This window comes from Eschrichtius robustus, chromosome 3 (assembly GCF_028021215.1).
Source record: "Eschrichtius robustus isolate mEscRob2 chromosome 3, mEscRob2.pri, whole genome shotgun sequence".
Taxonomy (NCBI): domain Eukaryota; kingdom Metazoa; phylum Chordata; class Mammalia; order Artiodactyla; family Eschrichtiidae; genus Eschrichtius; species Eschrichtius robustus.
In genome coordinates, this window is record NC_090826.1 from 167,206,758 (window position 1) to 167,224,122 (window position 17,365).

Here is a 17,365-nt window from a genome sequence, read left to right on the forward strand (position 1 = left end):
ATGCTCTAAGTTAGTTGACCATCTTATCACTTTTAACTAAAATAATCAATTAAGGGGTTTGGGCTGGTGGTGGTATCTTTTAGGCCGATGACTTACTTCTTTTTCTGCTAGAGTAAAGTCAAGTCTGCTGAACTTGGACTGGGTCTTCTACCATATTTGGAGAATTGAAAGTCTGCTTTGACCTCTCAGGCATTTTTGTATACTAGAGGAAATGTTTTTATTTTATTGAATATCTTTGAATAAGATAATCTTATTAATTAAAATCAGGAACAGTTTTACAGTTAATCTTACTGGAAGTTTTCATTCTGATCAACAAGAGAGTACTGATATAAGTGTCCTCCCAAAGATTTAGTCATTAAAGAAAATCTTTTTTAATTGAGATTGTTTCTTATCTACAGCCAAGTTTTGAGGGTTTTCAAGAATTAGGACATACTGACATAGCTCCACATTTGTCACTCTCATCCTGTAACCTTACTTTTTTTAATTGAAATTTAATTTACCTGTGTAATGCACAAATACAGTTCTGTAAGTTTTGGCAAATGTAACCAGCACTACAATCAATATAGAGGACATTTTAATCACTTCAGAAAGTCCCTTGTGTTCTTTTGTAGTTGTCAGTCCCTTTTCTAAATGCTGCTCTAGGTAACCCCTGATCTGACTTCTGTCATCATGCTCTAACTTTGCCTGTTTTAGAACTTTATGTAAATGCAGTCATACATGCAGTCATACAATATATACTCATTTGTCTGGCTTCTTTTGCTCAGTGTATTGTTTTAGAGACTCATCCACTTTGCTCTGTTTTTCACTAGCTTGATCCATCCTCTTGCTGAGTAGTTTCCCATTATATGAATATACCACAATTTGCTTATCCTTTCCCCTGTTGGTGGACACTTCAGTTGTTTCCAGTTTTTGGCTTTTATGGATAATGGTGCTCTGAATGTGTGTGTGGGTTTTTTTTGGGGGGGGGGGGGGAACATGTGTTTTTATTTCTTTTGAGTAAATAACCAAGAGAGGGGACTTCCTTGGTAGTCCAGTGGCTAAGACCATGCTCCCAATGCAGGGGGCCCCAGTTCGATCCCTGGTCAGGGAACTAGATCCCACATGCTGCAACTAAGAGTTCACATGCCACAACTAAAAAATCCCGCATGCCGCAACTAAGACCCGATGCAGCCAAATAAATAAATAAATACATATTAAAGAAAAAAATAACCAGGAGAGGAATTGGTGGGTCTTATGGTGAATTTATGTTTAACTTTATAGAGAACTGCCAACCTTCTTTCCAAAGTGGCTGTAATACCGTTTTGTATTTTATGAGAGTTCTAGTTGGCTCACAGTCTCACCAACACTTGAATATTTTCAGTCTTTTAATTTTAGCCATTCTACTGGATGTGGAATAGTATCCTTTTGTGGTCTAAATGTGTGCTTCCCTAATGACTAAAATGTTGAGCATTTTTTCATATGCTTATTGGTCATTTGGATATCTTATTTTGTGTCCTCATCTTTTGCTCTTAAAAAATTGAGTTGTTTCCTTATTTTTAAGTTGTACAAATTCTTAGTTTATCTTAGATAGAAGCCTTTTATCAGATATGCATATTGAGGATATTTTCTCCTAACCTGTTATTGACTTTTTTATTTTCTAAAGGCATCTTTTGAAGAGCAGAAGTTTTTGATTTAGATGAAGTTCAATTTATCTTTTTTCTTTTTTTTATAATTTGTGTGCTTCTGTCATAAGAAATCTTGACTATTCTAAGTTTGCAAAAATGTTCTCCTTTGCTTTTTTTCTAGTAGTTTAATAGTTTCTGCTTTATAACAAAGTGAATCAGCTATACATATACATATATCCCCATATCTCCTCCCTCTTGCGTCTCCCTCCCACCCTCCCTATCCCACCCCTCTAGGTGGTCACAGCATCAATTGGTTTTTATATATTGACCTGGGATAGCTCGTCATTTGTCACTCTTTTACTTTCTTTACCTCTAAAAAGATCACTTCAGTTTTCTAGAAACTTGTTTGTATTTGCTTGCTGTAATTTTGAAAAGCTTCTATGTTTAATGTTCAAGTAATTTTATTACAGATGGCTACAAAAATGTCATGCAAAGTTTGAAAATTGTTTGGCCTGTCCTTAAATTTGGCCACATTTTCATCCTTGCAGCTATAATAATTAAAGATTAAATCTTTATTTTACCACCTTTGCTTACTCTTTGCAGGTAAATTTGAAACCAGTGTTTCGTTATGTTTATTGGGGGCTCAGTCCTTTCTGGTTCTCGTTCTAGTCCTTCACAGTTCAAAGCTGTACCAAAGAACTTCTTCCTTCCTTAAATTTTGTTTTTTTAATTGAAGTATAGTTGATTTACAATGTTGTGTTAGTTTCTGGTGTTCAGCAAAGTGATTCAGATATATATATGTATGTATATATATTCTTTTTCATTTTCTTTTCCATTATGGTTTATTATAAGATACTAAATATAGTTCCCTGTGCTACACAGTAGGACCTTGTTGTTTATTTTATATATAGTAGTTTGTATCTGCAATCCCAAACTCCTAATTTATCTTTCCCCCTTATAGCCCCTTTGGTAGCCGTAAGGTTGTTTTCTATGTCTGTGAGTCTGTTTCTGTTTTGTAAATAAGTTCATTTGTATAATATTTTAGATTCTATATATAAGGAATATATGGTATTTGTCTTTGTCTGACTTAACTTCACTTAGTACGATAATCTCTAGGTGTATCCATGTTGCTGCAAATGGCATTATTTCATTCTTTTTTATGGCTGAGTAGTGTTCCATTATATATATATACTACATCTTCTTTATCCATTCATCTGTTGATGGACATTTAGGTTGCGTCCATGTCTTGATTGTTGTAAATAGTGCTGCTGTGAACATTGGGGTATATATATCTTTTCGAACTAGAGTTTTTTTCTGAATATATGCCCAGGGGTGGGATTGCTGGATTATATGGCAACTCTATTTTTAGAAGAACTTCTTCCTTCTGATTTAGGAGAATTCATTTGAAATTAGAGGAGTTGTATGGTCAAATAAAATCCATTTCAAAAATCAGACCAAAAGAAAAACATATCAAACCAAAAGAAAGGTGTGGCATTTGTTGAGATGTTTTTCTGAACGTAAGGTTGAGCAGCTCATTTATCAGTCACCTCTTTCTACTTTTAATATTAGGGCTCTTTTAGTTGTAAATGACAGAAACCCAACTCAAACTAATGTAAGTGGGAAAAAAGAGGAACTCATTGGTCCACATAACAAGGAAGTTGAGAGTACTGCTGGCTTCAGGCATGCTAGATCCAGAAACCTCATTGCTTCATCTCATGGGGGGAGATGGCTGCCTGCAGGCCCAGACATACAGGGGGTTTATTAACCCCCATAGCAAGAGAATTCCCTGATAGCTCTGGCAGGAGAGTTTCAGGGAGCCTGCGATTAGTCCAACTCAGGTTAGAGCCCATGGCAAAACCAATCACTATGACTCACTAGGAAATTAGATACTCTGGCCAGGCAGATTCTAAAGGGCATAGTTTTGTAAAGGTCATGACTTCAAGCCCTAGAATGAAAAGCTGTAGATAAGACACCGGCATCAAGTTAATTGACTTGTTAGCGGCAGGGTTGGGATTTTGAGTCTTTTCACACTAAAAGAGAATCACTAGATTTTGTTAAATGTAAAAGGAACACTTACTACATTTTATCATTTCAGATGTACTTACAGAGATAGTAGTTGCTTGAAAGTGAGTTAACATTAAATAAATGATCAGGAGATGTCAAAAAAGGAAAAAGAAAACTGAAAGAAGAAGGGTGTGCACATTCTGTCCCAAAGTCCACAGAGCTGGTCTTTACAGTTCTGAAATATTCATCATGCTCTCCTGCCAAGTAAATCATTCCTACTAGCTGGTGCCTTCTCTTTCCTTGAAGCAGTTGGCTCCCTGGTGCCACATGGTTGTTAATTTGAGGTTGGACAACAACGGCATGTGAAGTGGATTCCGTGTCCAGCGATTGGCTGACATGATAGTAGGGTGTAGTTTAGAGGCCAAATGCAGAAACGTGTCACCTGACCCAGTAAATCCTTGGTAACCAGTTGAGGGTTTTAAAGTGAACACATGAGCAAATATTCCTTCTCTGAGTCTCTACCTGTATTCCTCGTTCATTCCCACTTCATTGGTACCAAACTTTTAGGCTCCATCTGAAGATACCTGCCCTGTCCTAGTTTCTAGTGAGAGGCCATGTCCTATTGTGGTCCTAAGAAGACTTAATAGACTGGTAATTTGTTATGACAGGTATCCCAACAAAGAAGATTGAACTCTTTTTGCCAGTTGCTTCTCAGTCACTGTTAATTCTCTCCCCTCAATGAAGTCAGATTCTCTTGTCCAACATGTGTCACTTCATAGACCTATGAAGCATAACTTATTTTGCTGGTTTGGTTTTTTCAGTAATAACTGCTCACCAGAGACCTGAGGCTAGGTTAACTATTAATAAATGTTGAAACCTTGAGATTACTTTCCCAGCTATTATCTCAAATTATAGCCTTTTCACTCTGCTTACTATGGCATTGTTCAGATGTCAGGAAGGAAACCTCACTCAAACACAAATTATAATTATTTTTTTCCTCCTCTATTAAAGCCACACCATAGAAACTCTCCTGTTTTATTAACCCGTTGTTTTAGTGTTTTTAACACCCACTGGCCAGAACACATTGATTCTCTTCTTCACACTCAGGATTATATGGTTCATCCGTTTGCTTGATAAAGTCTGTCACATTGACATTTATGAGAGAAAAACTTCCCAAGTATAGTCCCTCTTGCCTCTAGCTGTGTATTGAGTTGCCTAAGATCCCATCCATCCGTAAACATCACATACCTACTGTACATATGCCAGCCTCTGTGCTAGACTCACAAGATATATTTAAAATCACATAAGACGTGGATTAGGAACCATTTTGAGCAATTAAGAGTTGTATGGTAAGCACTACCATAGATGTATACATAGAATACATATTAACATGGTCACTCAATTCTGTTAATGTTAGAAAATTGTTTGCAAGCAGCTTTTGCTTCAAAGGTATCAACTACAGTATGACAAAGGCCATATGACTGATTTTATTAAAAAGGTGGACCTATAATTCCACACACGGTAGAATTTTTTTTATCCTCTTAGGAACATCCCTTGGAAGGCTACATGTATGTCCTAGTGATGCTGCTTGATTCTAATATATTCTCTTTAATATTTTTGGTGATCATAAATCTTTAAGTATTTGATCTCTGGAAACTACACTAGTGAATAAGAAGGTATAAGTTCTCTTTTGGAGGAGGCATGGTATGAATTTTGAATAAATGATAAATGAGACAGATGACCAAGCTGATTATTACTTTGTTTGATCTTTTAAAAAAATAAGGCACAACATTAAGGGAAAGAGACTACTTTCCTTGTTTGGCATATTAACTGGCCCTTATGAAATTATTACTTATGAAACTAACAGTGGTTGCTTGTGGGAAGAGAAACTGAGTAACTGGAGGACAGAGGTGAGAAAGTTGACCTTTCATCCTGTTTGAATTTTGAACCACGTGAATGTATTACCTATCTTTAAAAATTAAATACTGAAAAAATAATAATTTAAAAGATCTGTAAGACCAAAATAGTAATAATAGTTTTATCTCTGGAAATTAAGGATTAATTTTTTTTTTGGCTGATCTGTATTTTCTTTATATTTCTACAAAAATATTGTTTTATAACTTAAAATGTTATTTTATTATTTAAAAAGGAAAAAAAAAGGAATTGCTTTAATCTGGCTATAAGCAAAGCATGCTTAAAATGTCTTTACTATACATATATTATTTAGCAGTGATGTTGAAATACAGAGGCCCTTTTATCCTATTTCAGAGTTAATTCAGCATTTCACTAATACCTGTTTTCTGTTCACCTTTGACACGGTTTGAGAGGTACTTGAGGGGAGTCGGTCCAGTGGTTAGGACTTGGTGCTTTCACTGCCGAGGGCCTGGGTTCGATCGCTGGTCAGGGAACTAAGATCCTGGAAGCCATGTGGTGCAGCCAAAAAAAAAAAGAGAGAGAGAGAGTGGTGCCTGAAAAATCACTGAAATAAGTATATAGACATTATTTTTTTTAATTCATCTTCCAAACCAGAGGTAACCTTCCTGCAGTCCAGAAAAGGTTTTCCTTCTTGAATGGTATATTTGCCCTTTCTCTGTTTCAGTGTTCTGATCTGTTAGAGAGAGATAACATCTGTTCAGCCTTTGTCATGGGATTATCGTTAGAATAAAATATAATGGTGGTAAACTCATTTTTTAAAAAGTCAAAAGCATAATACATGTAAAAGAATATATTATTGCTAATTTCTGTGAATTTAGCTTGCAATTTCTATAAATGTTTTTAAACTCTCCACTCCTCCATACTTTCCCTCAAGTCTTACTTGCATCATGTTAGAAGAGAGAACACTGTGATCAGACTTGTGGGCTGTTCCCTTGGCAGTACAAGACAGTCTTGTTGATTTGACTTTCCCCAGTCTAGTAGGCAAAGAAGAAACCATCAGAGCTATGGCTGCTTGGTATTATTCAAAATTATTTCAATGGCTCTGCTCTTGGTCTTTTTATTTTAATTTTCCTTGTTTTGTTTTTGAAACCAGACAGAGGCAACCTAAAGTTTATATTGAAAAATAAGCAAACTGAAGAGCCAGGAAAACTCCAAAAAGATCAAGCTGGGGGTGGGGCCTAAAAAACCACTAATGTGTTTTCAAAAACCTCAGTAATTAAAACACTGAAGTAGTGACACATGAATCGACAGACACATGGAGCAGGATATAAAGTTCAGGAACGGATCCTAATATAATACATAAGTTATATAAAAAGATGTAATGTATAATGTTCCTCACACCAGTACCAGTAAGGAGACGATTCAGTGATTAATAGTGGGACAATGGGGAAGCCATCTCAAAAAATTAAAGTTGAACTCATACTTTGTACCAGGATAAATTCCAAATAAATCAACGATTTAAATGTAAAAACTAAAACCATCAGAATATTAGAAGAAAACAGGGAGATTTTTCTATAACCTCAAGTAGGAGTTCCTTTTTTTCTCTCAACGTAAAACCCAGCCACCATAAGTGAAAAGGTGGAAGAATCTGATACGTAAAAATAAAAACTTCTTAGTTAAAAAAAATGTTTTCAGAGGACAAATGATCAAATGGAAAAATATTTGCAGCTCATATCACAAAGGGCTAATCTCCTGCACACATAGAAGATGACTAGAAATTGATAAGATTTTTAAAAAATGGGCAAAGAATATGAACAGGCCCTTCACAGAAAAGGAAATGAGCTTGTTAAACATATGGAAAAATTCTCCATTTACTGGTAGTAAAAGAAAAGCAACTAGGATACCACTTTTTACCTGTCATTTGGCAAAAATCTCAAAACTTGATCACACCCTGTTGTCCAGGATATGCGGAAACAGTTGCTTATACATAGCTGGTGAGGTGTTGGCTCAGTATGGCCCTTTTGCATGGCCTGAATTATAATCACAACAAAGCTTGACCCAGCAGCTCCTTTCCTCAGAAATATAGTTACTCGTTGGAGTATTGTGTGTAGTAATAGCTGAAGTTTGACTCTAAATGATATAATAAATTATGATGTAACCACTATAAAAAGACTGAAGAATATCTCCTAAATATAGTTAAATATGTTTATATTAAAGAGTACAAATCATGTGGATGAAATGCCACTGTTTATATAAAAAAGAGGAAAAAGGAAAAAATAATGACTATTCTTGTTTGCTTGCATATGCAGGAGGATGCATTGATGCGGGGCGGGGTAGGAAAGAGACATTCTTCACTTTATAACTGTTTCTATATTTTTGAATCTTATGAACATTTTACTTATTCAAAAGAATAATTTAACAAAAGCAGATGTTTTCTTTAAGATTTTAAAGGGTTGGAAAAACAAAAACATACTGCAAACATTTCTTGGGGTTAAGTGTACAGGAATGGAATTGCCTTCCAACACTTAAAATGTTAGTGTGACCACAGAGAGTGGTGATCACTTTGTAGTATACACAAATATTGTATTATGTTGTATATCTGCAACTAATATAATGTTATATACCAGTTTTACCTCAGTTAAAAAAAAAAATGTTCGTTAGAATTCAACAGTGAAGCCACCTGGTCCTGGACTTTTGTTTTTGGGAGGTTTTTGATTATAGCCTTCTTACCAGTAATCAGAAAAAAGAATAAATGGTGGAGAGTCCACAGCTAGATTGTCTTGCATCCCAGTGACTGCTCTGCTTTGTTCGAGCCATCCTCACTGCTGCCTGATGCCTTGAGTACAGATGTCAGTGTCTGGATTCTGTACTTGAGGTTTGCCAAAAAGTGACTGCTACCGCTGCTTCAAGTATTTCGCTATATAGAATATAATTTGGTTTTTTGTTTGTTTTTTTTTAAAGGAATTCCTTTATTTTTATTTTTTATTTATTTATTTATTTATTTATTTATTTATTTTTGGCTGTGTTGGGTCTTCGTTTCTGTGCAAGGGCTTTCTCTAGTTGTGGCAAGCGGGGGCCACTCTTCATCGCGGTGCGCGGGCCTCTCACTATCGCGGCCTCTCTTGTTGCGGAGCACAGGCTCCAGATGCGCAGGCTCAGTAATTGTGGCTCACGGGCCTAGTTGCTCCGCGGCATGTGGGATCTTCCCAGACCAGGGCTCGAACCCGTGTCCCCTGCATTGGCAGGCAGATTCTCAACCACTGCGCCACCAGGGAAGCCCACTGCGCCACCAGGGAAGCCCAGTTTTGTTTTAATAAGTTTTTTTTTTTAACAGTTCTAGGCTTTCAGAAAAATTGAGCAGAAAATACAGAGTTCCCAAATATTGCTGTGCACGCGGCACACATACCCCAATTCCCCTACTGTCTGCGTCCTGTACCAGGAGTTTTACATTTGTTGAACCTATGTTGACACATCTTTATCACCCAAAGCCCATAGTTTACATGGGGATTCATTCTTTGTGTTGTACATTCTACTGCAGCGGTCCCCAACCTTTTTGGCCCCAGGGACTGGTGTCTTGGAAGACAGTTTTTCCACGGACTGGGGTTGGCGTGGCGGGGGGTGGGGTGGGTATGGTTTTGGGATGATTCAAGTGCATTACATTTATTGTGCACTTTATTTCTATTATTATTATATTGTAATATATAATGAAATAATTATACAACTCACCATAATGCTGACAGGAGGCGGAGCTCAGGCAGTAATGCGAGCGATGGGGAGTGGCTGCAAACACAGATGAAGCTTCCCTCGCTCACCTGCCGCTCACCTCCTGCTGTGCGGCCCGGTTCCTAACAGGCCGCGGACCAGTACCAGGGGTTGGGGACCCCTGTTCTATGGGATTTGACAAATATGTAATGACATAAATCTACCACCATAGTGTCTTACAGTATAGTTTCACTGCTCTGTGCTCAGCACTCCCTCCCCCAACCCCTGATATTTTTACTGTCTCTATAGCTTTGCCTTTTCCAGGATGTCATACAGTTGGAATCATACATTAGTGTTTTCAGGTTGACTTCTTTCACGGTGATACGCATTTAAGCTTCCTCTCTGTCCTTCATGGCTTGACAGTCCGCTTCTTTCTAGCACTAAATATTCCATTGTTTGGATGTGCCAGAATTTATCCATTCACAAACTGAAGGCCATCTTGGTTGCTTTCAGGTTTTGGCAATTATGAATAAAGCTGCTATAAACATTTGTGTGGATGTTTTTGTGTGGACATACATTTTCAACTCAATTGGTTAAATACCATGGAGCATGATTTCTGGATTTTCTAGTAAGAGCATGTTTAGTTTTGTAAGAAATTGCCAAACTGTCTTCCAGAATGGCTGTACCATTTTACATTCCCGCCAGCAATAGATGAGAATTCTTGTTGCTCCAAAGCCTCACCAAAAAAAAAAAAAAAAAGTTAGTGTGACCACAGTGAGAATCCGCTACACATCTACCAGAATGACTAAAATTTAAGAGACTGACAACAGGACTTCCCTGGTGGTGCAGTGCTTAAAAATCCTCCTGCCAATGCAGGGGGCATGGGTTCGAGCCCTGGTCCAGGAAGATCCCACATGCCGCGGAGCAGCTAAGCCCGTGTGCCACAACTACGGCAGCCCACATGCCTAGAGCCCGTGCTCCGCAACAAGAGAAGCCACCGCAATGAGAAGCCCGCACGCAGCAACGAAGACCCAACACAGCCAAAAATATATACATAAATAAATAAAAGACTGACAGCACCAAATGGTGGCAGGGATGTGAAGCAACTAGAACTCTCATACATTGTTACTGAAAATGTAAGATGATACCACCAATTGGAAAATGCTCTGGCAGTTTCTTAACAAATGTTAATGTAGTATAAGAAGCCTCTGCTTCTGCCTCCCATTCTCATCTGGACCCAGTACAGTTTAGAATTTTGCTTTCTTCATTAAATAGATATAGACATAAGAATCTTCTAATCTGATTTTTACAGCAAACTTTAGTCAACAATTATAAGAGTCATGGGCATTCCCTGTAAAAAGGAGTGTGTATGGAATTTAAATCAGGGAGGTAAGGCCACCTCTCTTTCTTTGCTCCAGTTGCTATAACAAAGTACCACCAACTGGGTGGCTTAAACAACAGAAATTTATTTTCTCACAGATCTGGAAATTAGAAGTCCAAGATCAAGGTATTGGCAGGGTTGGTTTCTTCTGGGCCCTGTTTGGAGATGACGGTCTTCTCCCTGTGTCTTTACATGGTCTTCTCTCTGTGCGTGTCTGTGTCTTAATCATCTCTTCTTTTTTTTTTTTTTTAAATTTATTTATTTATTTATTTATTTATTTTTGGCTGTGTTGGGTCTTCGTTGCTGCGTGTGGCCTTTCTCTGGTTGTGGCGAGCGGGGGCTATTCTTCGTTGCCGCACGCGACTTCTCATTGCGGTGGCTTCTCTTGTTGCGGAGCACGGGCTCTAGGCGCTCAGCCTTCAGTAGTTGTGGCACGCAGGCTTATAGTTGTGGCTCGTGGGCTCTAGAGCACAGGCTCAGTAGTTGTGGCGCACGGGCTTAGTGGGATCTTCCTGGACCAGGGCTCGAACCCATGCCCCCTGCATTGGCAGGAGGATTCTTAACCACTGCGCCACCAGGGAAGTCCTTAATCATCTCTTCTTATAAGGGCACCAAGTTGTACTGGATGTAGTAGAGCCCACCCTAATGACTTCATTTTAACTTAATCACCACTTTTAAGACCCTGTCTCCAAATCCAGTCACACTCTGAGGTACTGGGGGTGAGGACTTCAACATCTGAATTTTGGGAAACACAGGTAAACCCATGTCAAACAGTGACCAGCTCTGTATTCTGTCCTCTCCTCTCAGGATCAAGCGATGTATGAAGCTCTGCAGTGGTCCCTCAGCCGCTGACTTCTCCAGCAGCAGGCCTTCAAGGAGTCCAGTGCATCGAGCTGCCAGAGATACCCACTTGCTCTAAGCTGTTCACTTTCAACTTGACACAGATGTGGTCTCACATAAGCATTTTATCCTCAAATTAATGAGGCCAAGTCAGAGCTAAAGATTCTTCCCATCTGGCCAACCTTGTACGGAAACACCCTTATACCTCCTGTTTAAGAAAAAGAAAAAAATTTTTAACTGTCAAAATAAAATAACAGATACCTTTTTTAAATAGAATGTTTATTTTGAAACAACCTTGACTGTACCACAGGAAAGTTGCAGTCACAATAGAAAGAACTCCCCCGCCCCCCCAACCATCTGAGAGTATTTGCCAACCTGATGCCCCGTCACCCCCAAATACTTTAATGTACACTCACTTCCTACACACCAGGATATTTCCCTACCTAACCAGCCATCAACATCAGGACATCAGCTGTGATACTTTGCTACCATGTAATCCTCAGGCTCCATTCAGGTTTCTCCAGTTGTCCCAATAATGTCCTTTATAACAAAGGGATCTAGTTTAGAATTAGCTATTGCAACCGGTTGCCGTTTCTCTTTCGTTTCCTTAAAGTCTGGAACAGCTCCTGTCTTGACTTTTGACACTTTTGAAGGTTACAGCCCAGTTACTTTGTAAAATGCCCTCAATCTGGATTTGTCTGAGGTTTCCTCGTGATTAGACACAGGTTGTGCATCTTTGGCAGGAACATCATGAGGCGATGCTCTTCTCACTGCATCGTGTCAGGTGATGTGCAGTTTCGATTTGCCCCAATACTGGTGATGTTCACTTTGGTCACTTAATTAAGGTGGTTCTGCCAAGCTTCTTACACTGTGAAGTTACTCTTTTCCTTTGTAAATCCATACGTGTGTTGTGTGGAGGTACTTGGAAACTATGTAAATATCCCATTCCTCGTCAAACTCAGGTATTACTATTTCTGCAGTGTGTTATCCGTTACTCTCATTATATGATGTTCAGATTGTCCCAGATTCAGCCAGTTGGGAGCCCCTTCACACTGTCCTTTGTGCGCCTTTCACAAGTCTCTAGCTGATACTTTCGGGAGGGTTTAATTTGTGTCGTGTTTCATCTCATTCCTTGTTTACAGTGCTGCTCACGGTGTATTCTTAGGTTGTATAGATGGCTTTGGTTACCTACTTTTTTTCCTTCCAAAATTTCTACTCCACCTCAGTCTATAAAAATGCTTATGCTACTTTTAAGAATGTAATTGATAAGATGGAGAAAATATTAATAGATCAAAGCAAGTCAGGTAAGTAAGACACAGTCCTTTTTTTCAAGGAGTTCACAGATGGATACAGACATCTAAACAGAATATCACAATGCCCAAGGAAGGGGCATAGAAAGGAGGGTGCTGTAGGACCCCAGAGGAAGGAAGACCGAAAGAAAAAGCAAATCAGGATCATATCCTAGGCATAGATGATTAGGAATGAAAGTTAAATTAGAAGTGTGGGCCAGAAGGTCTTAAACAGTTATTAAATTTGAGTAGTAGATTTGATTGTGCTTGATATCAGCCAAATCAAAAGAGAAGCACGGGGAGTTCCTTGGTGGCCTCGTGGTTAGGATTCCGGGCTTTCACTGCCATGTCTCGGGTTTAGTCCCTGGTTAGGGAACTGAGATCCCGCAAGCCACGTGGTCAAAAAAGAGAGACACAGTCTGGTATATCATATATGTAGGTTATGAGGGAAAGCAAAGATTTTCTTGATTGAATTTTCTTGACAATTTCTAGACAATTAGGTCTACGTACCGAACTTTCTGGTAGTTTAGCTTAGCCTAAACATAAGATGTCGACCGCATCAGAGATCAAACAGGCTGCATGTCCATCAGCTTTGCAAATCAGCTGCTATGTAGGTTGGACAGCAGGCAGTTATTGGGCAGAAAGCTAACCAGCTAATGTCAGTGGATATTGCCAGCCCTTCTCCATAAGGAAGGAAAGGTAACATGTTCTAAGTACCATCTGTGTGCTAGACACTGTCATATGTTCTCTTTAATCCTCCCAACTCTTATTCCTCATAAAATGGGGATCGGATGGCATCCCCATTAAAAAGAATAAGGTTCAGAGCTTGTTCAAAGTCACCTGTGTATATACATGCGTAAGAAGAGTCTGAATTCTGGTCTACAGCTGTCCAGCTTTTCTTTCTCTTGTGAACAACGTCCAGTCCTGTGTTGAGAAACATCTGGAGTTGGATCCTCTGTTCTAGCATCCTGAAAGATGAGGCAATTTCATTAAGTGCTTTGTGCTGAGCACTGATAACATAATGGTGAACAAACTCAGAACTTACTGCCTAATTTGGCCTAGTTTGTTGCCTAGTTTCTGCCTAATTTGTTAGCAAAAATAGCTGATTGTCCCATAATATCCATTCGTCCCTTCTTCCTTTTAGTAGGAGAGTGATTAAGTTCTGGCTAGTGTAATATGAACTCAGGTGATGAGTGCAGCTTCTGGTCACATCCTTAAAAAGAAGCAGCAGCTTGGAGACTTGGCAGTCCGGTGGTTAGGACTCCGCACTTCCATTGCAGGGGGCATGGGTTCAATCCCTGGTCGCAGAACTAAGATACCGCGTGCTGCCCAGCGAGGGCCACGCCCCCACGCCCCCCCACCCCCAAAAAAAGAAGCAGCTTGGAATGTGAACCCTTCGTTAACTGGGGGCAGCCTGCCTTGAACTCGTGCATCTTAGCCCATAGGCAGACTCTGGGAATGTCCTCAGAGACCACAACTGGTTTAAAAAAGAGGAAAACTCTGCTTGCTCTCCTAATTCCACTTTTCCTTTTCCAGGGCTAGAATGTGATGAAGTGATGACGAACCAGCTTTGACCATGTAAATGGAGACATTCTAGGCGGTGACGGAGCAATAAGACATAAAAAACCAAGGTCCCTGGGCACTTGTGGAGCAGTTTTCTCACTGCTCAGACACAGTTGGCCTGGACTTTTATGTGTGACCTTTATCGTGCTTAAGCAATTATATTTTGATCTCTGTTAAAGCAGCCAAATTAATGTCCTAATTAATACAGTGAAACAGGTCAAGAGTCAGTTGCACAACAGCCTGAGAATGACTGTGAAGGGATAAGAATAGATGCCATTCATTAGGAGGAGCACAGAGGAAGGGCAGTGGGGTCCAGGGAAAGTTCTCCAGAGAAAATGATGTCTCAGCTGAGGCCTGAAGGCTGAGAGGGAAATGCAGGAAGGGAATACATGATCTAACTGACAATAGAGACCTGCAGATGGGAGAGGGGCTGGTGTCTGAGAAACTAAGGACAGGTGTGCTCTCACATTCAGCCACAGGATATTGCTGAAAACACATCAAAGTTGTGTTTACAGGAGGATCTTATTTCCAAAAGCTAAAATAGTTAGAAAGCACCTAGTTACGTGTTAGGCATAATCTTTAGTCATTGTTAATATCTCTCACTGTTGAAGTTCTCACTGCCTGAACTCAGGAACTGAATGGATTTGGATACATTTTTGCACTGCTCATGTCCCAAAGCGGAGAGGCCAGATAGATTTGGGATAAAATGGAATCCCACATCATTCAGAGGCTACCCTTAACTCCATTGCTTTAGGTCCATGAGACCTATGCTTATCACTGATATCAGCATTTTTAATTTTCAACTTATTTTTACAAAATAAGGACAAACAAAAATATTCAGTTAAATGTGCAGGCATTATAGTTGTCTGACTTGGGGTGTCCTGCTAAGTTTCATGAGGAAGGGATCCTGTCAGTCTTGTCTCCTTAGCATCCAGCCCAGTGCCTGCATTGCAGGAAGCATTTAATAAATGTTAAATGAATTACCTTTCTTAGACAACAAGACTGTCAAAATTAGACTGCTGGCTGTGCCCAGCCCCTCCCTCCACGTGAGAACTAAAAATGTTGATTCATTGGGTAATAGCAATCTCACTTTGTCATATGAGAAAAGATAAAGGGGCATGTGAATAGCCTATAACCCAGCAGTTCCACTCTGACATATGTATCCAACAGAAGTGCATACACCAAAATAGCAAAATTCATAATTGACCAAAAATGGAAACAACCTAAATATCCATCAACAGTAGAATGGATAAACATGGTGTTTTCATGCACTAGAATACTACACAGCAATGATGAACTATATGCAACAACACGGGTGATTCTCACAGATATTGAGGGGAAGAAGCCAGTCTTGAAATCATCTTGTGCGATTCTACTTATTAATGTATAAAATTCAAAAAGGCAACTGATCGATACCATTAGAAGTCAGGTTGATGGTTACTATTGCAGGGCAGTGCCTGGAAGGAGCACCAAGTGGGGCGGCCTCTGGGATGCTGGCCACGCCCTCCTTGATCTGGTGGTGGCTTCATGCATGTGTTTTCTTACTGATAATTCATTGCACCGTGTGCTTATCATAGCTCTTTTCTATAAGTATGTTCACTTCAGTTAAAAAGTTTTTTTAGGGCTTCCCTGGTGGCACAGTGGTTAAGAACCTGCCTGTCAACGCAGGGGACACGGGTTTGAGCCCTGGTCTGGGAAGATCCCACATGTCGCAGAGCAGCTAAGCCCGTGAGCCACAACTACTGAGCCCACGTGCCGTAACTGCTGAAGCCCACGTGCCTAGAGCCCGTGCTGCGCAACAAGAGAAGCCACCGCAACAAGAAGCCTGTACACCGCAACCAAGAGTAGCCCCCACTCGCTGCAACTAGAGAAAGCCCACACACAGCAACAAAGACCCAATGCAGCCAAAAATAAATAAGTAAAAATAAATAAATTTATTTTAAAAAAAGGTTTTTTAAAAACTTATGAAAATTTTTTCTGTAATTCATGATTCTTCATCTGATTTTATTTATAATAAACATTTCAAAAATTTAAAACAATAGGAGTATCAATATTGAAAACGTGGGTCACTTAAAAGTAAAGAGGTGCATAGAGCCCAGTATACTTGAGGATAAGCCAGCCACTTTTTTCTCTTTCTTTTTCCCCTAAAACACCAGGCGTTTTGCTCATGCTGTCCTCTCGTCTGGTCAGTGGTGAGAAAATAAGGTTGAAGAGGTGAGTGGGAGCGGAATTTTGTTATTTAAATTAGCCCAACACTAATATCATTCTCTCTTCCTGGGAGAATATGAGCTTCAAAGATGCCTGCAGCCATCGAGGTTGTCTGGACCAATGCTGCCTTCTGGAATGTTTCCTTAGATGGCATGTTGGCCATGCACTCTGGTTCCACTGCCAGGTAGGCCTTGCCCCTGAGAGGGGGAGGGAGGGAGGACCTCAGCAAAGTGTGTTCCAAAGAACTCTTTCTTAGGTGTGGAGATAAGCAGTCCACGTTATATCACAGCCAAGGACGTTCTATTTTCCAAGACCACACACGGTAAGTCTCAGGGGGGAGAAACTCGACAGCGCCTTAGCTTCCCTTCCCTCTACCTGAACACCTGCTCTGTCTCCCACAGTCCTCATCACCCAAGTTGGGAAGGTGGAAGGCGTCTTCAGTTCTTCTGATCAGTGATCAGGCACTTATTATTTAGATGTATTTATTCTCACAGACACTGACCTAGCTCAAGCTGTCATCGCCTTTCATATGTTTACTTTGGCCTCCTATTTAATCTCCTATTCCAATCTCTTATACAATAAAACCAGGGTTGCCTTCAAAAGATACTAATTAATCACGTCACTTCTCAGCTCAGTATCCTCCTGTGGCCTAAACACATTGGTCTAATTATGCATGGGCCTTTGTAATCTGACCTCAATCCACCTTTGGCACCTGTCCTGCCCCCTCTCCCCTGACTGGGTATATTGCCATTCCAGTGGAACATCATGTTCTTTCACATCTCAGCCCTGGCTCACGGTGTTCCCATTACCCACCTCCTCCTTCCACCCAAACACAAGACCCACTTCTGGGCTTGAAATACCCATCGTGAGAAGCCTTGCCCAAGCCCTCCCTCCACTTT

General features: G+C 39.9%; 1 protein-coding gene across 2 annotated transcripts in view; it reads left to right on the forward strand.

The window, feature by feature from the left end:
* The window catches only part of NVL (nuclear VCP like), a 107,495-nt gene extending 91,340 nt beyond the window's left edge, over positions 1-16,155 (forward strand). Inside the window, exon 23 of one of the 2 annotated variants that reach the window (XM_068541773.1) lies at positions 14,232-16,155. In XM_068541773.1, the coding sequence (XP_068397874.1) occupies positions 14,232-14,237 (6 nt within the window). In that variant the 3' untranslated portion in view covers positions 14,238-16,155. Of the gene's footprint in view, positions 1-11,373; positions 11,663-14,231 lie in introns of those variants that run through there. The other variant, XM_068541772.1, reaches the window with a different exon arrangement.
* The last annotated feature ends 1,210 nt before the right edge of the window (positions 16,156-17,365 follow it).